Below are 10,073 nucleotides of genomic sequence, written 5' to 3'. Positions count from 1 at the left end.
TCTTGTTAATGATTATATGAGACAATTTGTATACTGTAAATCTCGGGACAGTTTGGGACATTAACCGATTTATCATTATGAAAGAAACAAACGTATTTAAATATTTGTAATGATAACGTCAGCCTGATCAAATAAAGTGAAATATTCCGTAGTGATGGCGCACATTTACATCGTGCAATTTCCGATCGTGATTTTTAGGTTTCTGAACGAGGAAGAAGAGCTCACCTTCCTCACCACCAGCACCCCCTCCTGGGTGGTCTGGTCGGTGATGATGTTGAACATGTCGTGGCCCCCCACGATGCTGTAGTCCATCTCGGCGTTGCGTCCAATGTCCGGGTCGTCGGCTTTGATGCGTCCGATGGCCCCGCCCACCTCTGTGGACTCGACCGCTGTGACCCGGAACGAATCTATAGGGTTCATTCATAAAAATATACAGTAAGATAAATGATATATTTAAGCAATAGATCACGACAGGCTGTATGTTCTCATTATACCACAGTTAAGGGGCGTTGTCCGTCCCTCCGCTGCGCGTCGGGATGGTGACCCCCTTAACTGTGGTATAATGAGAACATTTCACTGATTGAAGTGATCTATTGCTTTTATAAAACGGTTACGTAAGTATGACGAAATGAAAGTCATAGACACCCTCAATTTTGAAAAAGCGAAAAAGTTGGAAAAGCATTTTTTTTAACGAATACAAAAAAGTAGTCCCTCCTGGCTGCCTGCAAAGTGTACGGCGGTTGCTATGCAACACACTTTAGAGAGAAGGCTAGGCTAGAGACGGTAGCTTGGTTCGCCGGCAATTTAGCCTACTATCGAGTTCACTCACTGTGTGCCTATTGCTTTACAACATTTCCACCCTCTTCAGCAATCAACATGTTTTTAGGCTTCAGTGAACTATGCTATTGCTTTTATATATAAAAAACAACAGTTCAAGTTAGGCGCGGAGTGATACTGAACTCTGTAAACTGAACGGGCGTCATAGCCAGGGGCGGACCGTACTGTTAGGCAAACCAGGCACTTGCCTGGAGCCCCAGGCCTACGCTCAATATACAACAGTTGGGAACCAATCAGATCGCTTGATTTAAGCCACCCGTTTTATAAACATGATATAATATATTTTAAATGTGTATATTTATTAAATATTAAAAAAAGAATGCATATATATAATATATATATAAATCTACAGGATACAGGAGAAGAAATATAAATAAATATATACATACAAGGAAAATTGCTAGAATATATACCGACATTAATACATCTACAGAAATCTACAGAATATATTGAAGACAGCTAAATCCGGATATTCCGCATAGTTCTCTTCTTCCAGATAGTTCCTTGACCCCAGAGGCAAAACGCCATCATCATCATCCTCATCAAACCCAAACCTAAATCAACCACTTCTCCCTAGTAATCCACAACAAAACCATAAAACAGTACACTAGAGAGTAACGAAAGGGAGCAACTCACGGTTAGCGAAGCGCGGCGGGCTATCGTTGACGTCGGAGAGGGTGATGCTGACCGTGGTGGTCCTGACAGACCCCCCATCTGGCCCGCCATGTCCTTGGCCTGGATCACCACCTGGTACTGCTCCTTCACCTCCCGGTCCATCCCCGGCAGTGCTGTCTTGATGGTGCCTTTAAAGAAGGAAATAATTCAAGAATTAATTCCGTCACTGCCACCGCCGCCGCCGCCGCCGCCGCGACGCTTTCGTTCTATTTCGGGACTATTTATCTTTAGATGAATAAACATGAATGTTTGTTTTTTTCAAGGTGTTTGGTGGCTGTTTGATGGCTTTGAGGGTGTTATGTTTTTTTGTTGCAGACAGGGGTGAGTGGCGATGTGACTTTGCGCTTCTTATGTTAAGGGTAACACGTTGTCATTATTTTATACCGACAGGTTTTAAAATATATTAGTGATAGAGCCGAGACTATTATGATTCCGGCTTTCACGGCTAGAATGTTAATACAGTACACACAAGGACAAAATGTATTCTTGGCAGTCAAAATGAAAGGAAAAATCTGAATTAATAGCCATGATTTATAGACTTTTACAGTTTCCCAATAAAGAAGGATCATTATTCAGTGCATTTATAGCTGCCCCATATCCCAGTGAGTGAGTCAGTCTTTTTATGAACAACAAAACGAATAATGGCCCGTCGTTATTTGAATTTTTACTTAAGGCCACCATAGCACGCAGCCAGCAGCCAAGCTCTCTCGCTCTGTCTGGATATTTATGGTGACTCATAAAACGTGAGTGTCTAACTTTTGGACCTCCCCCCCATCCTTACCGTTTTCCGAGTCCACAGAGAAGTACGGCTGCCCTTGCAAGATGCTGTACACCAGTCTGGCGCTGTTCCCGTAAGTTTGGTCGTCTGCGTCGTTGGCGGTAACAGTGGCAACGGATGTACCTACCAAGGGGGAAGAAAGCAACTTGAGTCCTAACAGCCAAACAGTGATGGGGACAATTACTGACGAAATAGTAAAAACAAAAAATAAACAGATTATTACTCAATTATGAATGCCATTTTAGTTTGTTTGTGTGTTCAAAAGAGGGATATCTGAGCCTGTTTTGGCGAGCCTAGCCTGATCGAAGGCCTCCCATTAGCAACACACTTAGCAATTTGCTTGCAGATTTTGCGGGTAGTTTTTTGTGCCTTTCGGTTATCAACCCACACACCATGTCAGCTAGAGCCGTGTTCCGACAGCGAATAAATGCACCTAATGAACGATTTACTACAGCGGAACAAACTGCTGAGCGCCGTTTGAAAAGCGTACGCCGAGGTGAATGGAGCTGACAGAATATCCCACGGAAAATACATTACGGAATTGTGTTATTAATAAAAAAAAGAAATGCGCTTCATAAAAAATACATGTTGGTCATGCAGGCCAACATTCCTCATTTAAAGCGTCGGACGCAACATTGAATCCGTTTAAACCTAACCAACCTTTTAAACGAGCCATATCGTGTTCTGTTTTAAACGGTTACAAGCCTTTCCACCGAATCCACCATTATCTTAATTTACATTCCAAAGCCCCGACTCAATTTATAAAGCCAAACTCTCCCATAGCCTGGGGGGGGGGAACTGATCTTGTTTCCCTCTATATATTTCCCAGTGATTACAGCCAATGCATTTCTAAGTCCTCTCTCTTCCAGCCGGGCGCCTCCACACACAACACCACACTGCTAATACTGTCCTTGTGGGGCCCGCTGCCGAGTCCCTTGTTTTGGGGGTCGGGAGGTCCCCGTGCATACCAATGACAGGGCTGAACATCTGTCCCGCCTCCGTTCCCCCCCTACGCTGATGGCATAAAAGGGAGCCAGTGAGTCTTCACGGCTGGCCGACTAAATTAACCAGTGTGCTCAGTCCGAGCACATAAGGCAGTTGATTAGCACACAGAGCAGCAACGGCAGCTCACTCCCCTCTCACTCCCCCCCTCACTCCCCCGCACGATTCACCTTTTTTAAATGATCTATTCTCCCAAGTCAACAAAACAAAGTGTCTGTTGTTTGTGTAGTCCTTAATCCCAGGTTCAGCCTCAAAGGGATTCACAGGCATTAAACCAGGCCTTTACCCCTACCCCTAACCCCCGGACCCAAACCCCTTCAGTCAGCAGGAACCCAGAGGAGGGGTCCTCCTTCCTGGGACGCTGATCATTGTAACAGGTACATATGGAGGTAAACAACGTTAGCTGAGGAGGCTTAGGGGCTCAGCCTCCTGTAGTCAGGAGACCACATAGGCAATACGCCTTGTAAGGCTGACCCAGGCTTCCTTTCGGCCTCTGTTCCTACACTACATGTATCAGACTTCTGTCGTTCAACACTCTTTCCTGAGATACAAAGCCCATAAAAGGATATAGAATATCTCATAGCATCATTTCCTAAGTCCTATTTTGGCAAAATTGTGATATCTAACCTAAATCGACTCTCCTGACACTGCTGATTCACGGTGCCTCATTGGCTGTATCTTAAGCCAATCAGAGTGCTTTTTACATATTAAAATATGAGGCTAACGATACGTAAAGACACGTTTGTCAACATTCAAGTTTGAGAAGAGAACAGGAGAATGATGCATTAGTGTCGGTGCCCCCCCCCCAGCTCCTCCATTCACCCCTCCCTGCGCCCAGCCATTAATTCATGGTCACATAATTGCGAATTGACTTCAATTTCTCCCCCGGAATGGTTTCCTCCGCTCTGTATACATTGGGCGTCGCTGGCTTTGTTTACACTCCTCCGATGGAAGAGGGAGCGGAGGGCGATGAGGCAGGGACTTAATTAGAAACAAGCGACAATATAAACCTTGAATATGTTTCATTGCCTATTAAAAAACGACGGCGCACAATTGCTTAATATGGATGCTGAATGAGTCTGAGCGGCAATAAGGCAACTTAAAAAAATAATAGAAACATTGTGGAGGGAGGTAGGGGGGGAATAAATAATCATGACTTACACAAGAAAATGCAAAAAAACATCTGTCAGTTTACCATAGCTACCGGGAAATAATAACGCGCAATAATAAGGCGACCAAACTTTGGTCTTGTTGCGTTTTCTTCCAATTATTCTGAACTTTTGGCAGAATTTGTCAGCCTAATCCTGTGAATCTATCGCGCGCAGACGATGAGGCATGAATGCGTCGGGTCCGTCATTGATCAGCTCGTGTCGTTAGCATAATAGCACTGGGAGCAAAGTGTTAATTATGCCACTGCACAGCCGTTTGTAACATATGATGTTAAATCACAGGGCATCAAAAGCCCACTCGGCCGGGTTCCAGGAGATCAGCTCAGGGACTGGAGTCCGCTGCAAAGGTTTAGTGGTTCGGTTGGAACCAGTTCCTATTGGCAATAGCTCAGCCCTTCTACAATTAAATCCTTTCAATGTACCCGCAACAAATATACTTCAAAACCACTTTAAGCGACCTCTTAAAACACTTAAATCACGGTTAAGCTGTCAGGGTGTAGTATGACTCCCGGCTGACCGCCCTGGCCTCATACAACACTCTACCTGGAGTGAGGTGCCAAGAAGCCCAGAGCTGGGAGCCTACAGGCCGGGTCGGTTTCATCGGATTGTGAGTATGTTTGAAGTCGGTGAAATGAAAAACGAAGGACATACATAGAGAAGAGACTCAAGACACACTTGTTCAGAGTTCACCTGGACTCTGCAAAGCCTCCTCACTTACCCAACACAGCTCCTTCTCCTCCATTACTCTCCTAAAACACCCCTCTTATGGACTTATTGTTTGTTTGTCAATCCAGGCACTTAATGTACGCACTTATTTTATGGCATTTAAAAATAGTACTTAGCATCGTGTACCGTCTTATCCGAGCTACTTTGTCGCATACACACTTGGCATGTATTGTTTCTATGAACATCCTAACCGTCCCGACTGCGTATGTGAGTCACTTTGGATGAAAGCGTCTCCTTAATGCTCTCTCCTAACTGCTACCTATCATACTTTTTGACATGTTAATGAGACCGTACTGTGTATTTCACAACACATAATAGCAAAAGACTTTTTGAAACAGAGGAGCCCTTTTACCATGTTTGCCCCCCCCCTCAGTGCACGCGTTCATTCCGTCCACACTCACCGACTTCGGACATCTCAGGCACGCTGGCAAAGAAGATCTCCTTGGCAAACTTGGGCTCGTTGTCATTGATGTCGTGGATCTTGATGTTGAACTCAGTGTCGGCCTCCATCTCGCGGTTGGTGCGGCGGTCGATGACCTTGGCGTGCAGCGTGTACATGGCCTTCTCCTCACGGTCCAGCCGCTTGGTGGCGTGGATGTCGCCCGACTTCTCGTCGATGATGAACAGGTTACCCGCGCCCTCGCCCGTCAGCACGTACTTGACGTTGCCGTCGTCCTTGTCCATGTTTGAGTGCAGCTGAAAAAGGGCGGGAAAGCGGGGGGGAGGAGGGACATATTAGCTTTAGCAAAGAGCTGCGCTTGGTCATGAGAAAATGTCTTAATTAATATGGAGAGAGAGAAATGTCATGTTAAGTTTGAGAGAAAGAAATGTTATATATTTAGTCTGAAAGATTAATTTTATCATTTATATGATGTTTTTGACAAGGAAACCTATTTAGTAGTTATTAAGGACAGTGTCTAGTGTGAAAACGATGGTCTATTGAGTATGATTAAGTAAATACAGGTCAGCTCAAGTTATGTTTATCTATTAGTATAGGTTTACAACAAAAACAACCTGCTTCTCAGAGCTAGTGCTAGTGCTGATCGGAGGCCAGCATTTCTATTTTAGTGGAGAGCCTAAAGGGGGGGGGTGTATTCCATCACCGAGTGGCAAAAAAGCGCTGATTATGAAATGTAGGGCCTTACATTTAGGCCACAAAGCAAAACAAAGATATGTCGGTCAGTATAAATATAATAATCATGCAGTGCCAGCTGACAGCTACTTCACAGTATGAATACCACACATGCTGGCCTGTGACAACGTACCTACAGTATATGAAAACCTGGTACAATTTTGAATTGAGAATAAATTATACGTAGTACACAAAATAGGTACAGATTTTCCTCAATCTTTAATCGCTTGCAATCACATTATTATTTCTTTGCTAGAGACAGTTTATTAGCACTTTATCTATCCCAGGAAGGAAATTCAGGAGGAAAAAAAATCCAAATAATATCTGATACTTAGTATCTGATACTAGTCATCATTTGCAGCACTTCATTTGTTATGGTGGCTTAGGATTACTCATCGCAGGATAAACCATTTATCAAAATAATTTGCCAAGATCAGAAGTTAAATCCTCATTCCATGAGAAACATGTCACATATTTGTCCTCAAGGCTAACTCTATAAGACTTCACCCAACTGCCAACCACAGCGCCATTAGCTAGACTTTGATTAGCCATGGATTCGTCATCGGGAAAATCGAGCCAAGGAAACAATTGTTAAAATTAGTCACCCTCTCTCCTGACCTATCCATTATCTAGGAGCAGTGTCAGGGCAGAGTAATGGCTGCTTGGTGTGACAGACGCTTGATTCAAGCTCATTAGTGGACCGGGGTCTGTCTGTCAGCTTGGTATATTTAGAGCTCTACTCGTGGGTTGGGAATGTTAAATGACAAGTATTTAGGGACACTTCAGGTCCCGCCAATACCCCATTACTATTAGTGTTTCAACCATGCAGAGGTATTTTCCTATTCATTAATTTATCTAATTGATGGACAGTTTTGGTGGTTGTTTGTTTCTTGTCGAGTTGATAACCACACACAGAGTTTGGAGCCGTCTTATTATGAAGAGCTCCTCCTTAGATTAACATTCCAAATGAAAAAATACGGCGGCATGCACTGCCTTTTAAGTTGTGTCGGATTGAGTAATTGGGATATTTTTCCTGAAAAGTCCAGTTAAAGGCACTACTTCTTACTCATTTGATCCTCAAAGCTTCAACTGACAAACTTGACACGACTGACCTGAAAACGAATAAACCCCAGCCCGAGTGATCTCACCCTCATGGGAACTCTTCATCACCACAAATAACTCCTCAGGCTCATAATTGAGACAGAGTGAATCATTGAGGCAGACTCCAATGTCACGATTCTTGCCTTTCAACTGTTCTTCTGAAGAACTCTGGTGTCATTAATTGACTGTCCGTGAGCATAAAAATCCTCTTCACACTTACCTTAACATGTTCCTAGATAATGTCACATTCGTTATTGTTGAATAACTTTTACATCATTATGACTTATGTGGGTGGTTGGGGGCTGAGTCAATCTCTCTTCTCTAGTATTTATGCTTTGATGAGACAGGTTTTCAGGTTTTCAAAAAAGTATATCGGAAGAGTTATTCAGGAGCAAGGGGGATATATATATTTATTTAAATTCTGAAATTCAAAGGTGTTATTTCCTTCAAAGACACACAGAAGGCTTAATTGTCACTCATTTGCAATCACAAGGCCAGTTCCCAATGACATCACATCAAAGTGTATGAATTTCAATCTCCAAAACCTTTTTTTCATTTTTCAAGCTTTCATGTTTCTTCTTTTTTTTGTATCATACTTCTCCTGCAATCTTGTCTTACTCTGGAAAGAGTAAGCACACACACATTTCAAAAGACAGCACAGCACATTGACAGAAACAAAGCAGCCATCTACAAAAATACTGTTGCCCTGCTTTGTAATTGTCTGCTAGTCTTATCGACTAATTGAAACTCAACAGTTTCCTGGAGAACGGTCCTATGGATTGTATTGATACCGGCAGGGATGTTCACACTACCACTACTGCGCTTGTATTGATACACCAGAGTCAGCATTGAAAAATTTAATAATATAAATAATTGGTTCCTTAAAGCAAGGGTAGCCATTTATTTTAAAAGCAATTCTGTCATATTTGTTGAAATTCACTTTACTTCCTGACAGCAATCAATAAATCAGATGTTCTGGAATGAAAACTAAAATATCAGGTCTGTGGCTGTCGCAGACCTGCAATAAGCCTGTCCAATCATTTAATTCAGACATGAAATGATTGGATGGCTTACCTCTCTGTATACCTCCCTAACCTGGCTACCTGCATGCATTCTGCCTGTGCACTCAGAGCGATTGACTCAAGTCTTCCACAGGGTCAGGCACACATGTTGCTAAAGCTAGCGAGCGAGTAAGGTGCTTTGTCTGAATGATTTTGGAGGGAAGCCTGAAGGGAGAAGGGTGATTATTTTTGGTTGAATACTCCCAAAATCGAGCTTACACTGGCTGGTTTCTCCAGATTGACTACCCTGGCTTTAAACACGATAGCAATTAGTGTGTGTACTCGTAGGCTCATCTGTTTTATACTGTGGGTAAACAAAGGGAGTTGCCATAGCCTTGTGTGATGATCTCTGATCCGGTCTCTGGGTAAATAAGGCCCAAGCCTTGCGGATCTACTTTACTTCATGGTAATCTCCCACTTGAATTTAATAGAATTTCAGCACAGCTTAATTTGTGTCAATTTACATTTAAAAAATCTAGAGTGACTGACAGTGCAGAAACTAGTGAGCAGGTAGGGCGAGACACCTTGCTTAAGGGGGCCTACAGGCAATGGCAGACATTGGTGATCAAACCAGTACCTTTCGGCTGTCAAAACTCCTTTGACACTAGGCTCCCCTGCCCCTCTCTCAAGGCAATAGACATTGGGAAGGTTATATAATACTATTTACTTCTCTGTAGTCATTTAGCAGACACTTTTGTTCAAAGTGACTTACAGTGCATCCAGTTCCATCAGGACCTTAATCAGCAGCGAGGGGGAGGAACATCTGGCCCAAGGACGCCTACAGATAGACTGCATACATTTTGAATCAAACTGGTTTGAACCCAGAACCTTTCAGCTGGAAGTCATAGACCCAAACCCCTCTGTAGCAAGCAATAGAGACCTGGGAGGGAATTATATATAACCTTCTATATGTCCTGCATCTGCTTCTAGTTCAGCATAGCATTGGAATAACTTCCCAGTACATACATAACCCAGCATGTCCACAGTGTCATAGAACATATGACTACATACAGTGCCGGCGCTCAGCACACGCAGAACACGCACTGTGCATAGGGCACCAAGTGCCGGGGGGCACCAAGTACCTGGGGGGGGATAGGTTGATAATTATTACATTGCAATTTTCTAAATATATAAATTAATTACGAACAGGTCCACCATTGTTATTTCGCATCGGAGGTGGAGCACTCTTTACGTCCGCCAACAACCAGCGGACGTACCACCACTGCCACCCCCCCGCCAACAATCTGTGCGTAGGGTCCCAAAAAGCTCATTTAACAATGTTGCATTCAATGTAAAACACTGCATTCAGTCCTGCCTGACGATGTGGATAAGGTAGTATTCTAAGGCTATGTGCGTAAAGAATGTACTGGTAAGCAGACAATGCTATATTTGAATAGATTGTGTTGGATCTTTCCAAGGCCTTTGTACGGGCGCAAGCATTTCCCCGTTTTTGCGAGGCCTTGAAACACAGGCAAAGGCCTTGATGAGCTACATCCCTTTTGCACTAACACTGAGGAATTCAGCAAAGCAGTGAAATCATTGGCAATTCTCGTCAGGTCTCTGCTAAGCATTGCTCCAGTGCTGCTCCGAGG

At 43.5% G+C, this 10,073-nt stretch overlaps 1 protein-coding gene across 1 annotated transcript; it reads right to left on the bottom strand.

The window, feature by feature from the left end:
• Window positions 1-225: 225 nt before the first annotated feature.
• Window positions 226-5,883, bottom strand: LOC311373419 (cadherin-9-like; the record flags this gene model as incomplete). The annotated part of the gene is given in 5 exon segments (XM_084490201.1): window positions 226-407; window positions 1,474-1,533; window positions 1,536-1,640; window positions 2,294-2,413; window positions 5,589-5,883. Coding segments are annotated over 5 exon segments (762 nt in total), but the record flags the coding sequence as incomplete, so codon positions are not given.
• Between the last annotated feature and the right edge of the window lie 4,190 nt (window positions 5,884-10,073).

This window comes from Micromesistius poutassou, assembly GCF_964030765.1.
Source record: "Micromesistius poutassou genome assembly, contig: SCAFFOLD_1735, whole genome shotgun sequence".
NCBI lineage: Eukaryota > Metazoa > Chordata > Actinopteri > Gadiformes > Gadidae > Micromesistius > Micromesistius poutassou.
The sequence above is the reverse complement of the archived record's forward strand: the minus strand, read 5'-3'. Positions and strand labels throughout refer to the sequence as shown.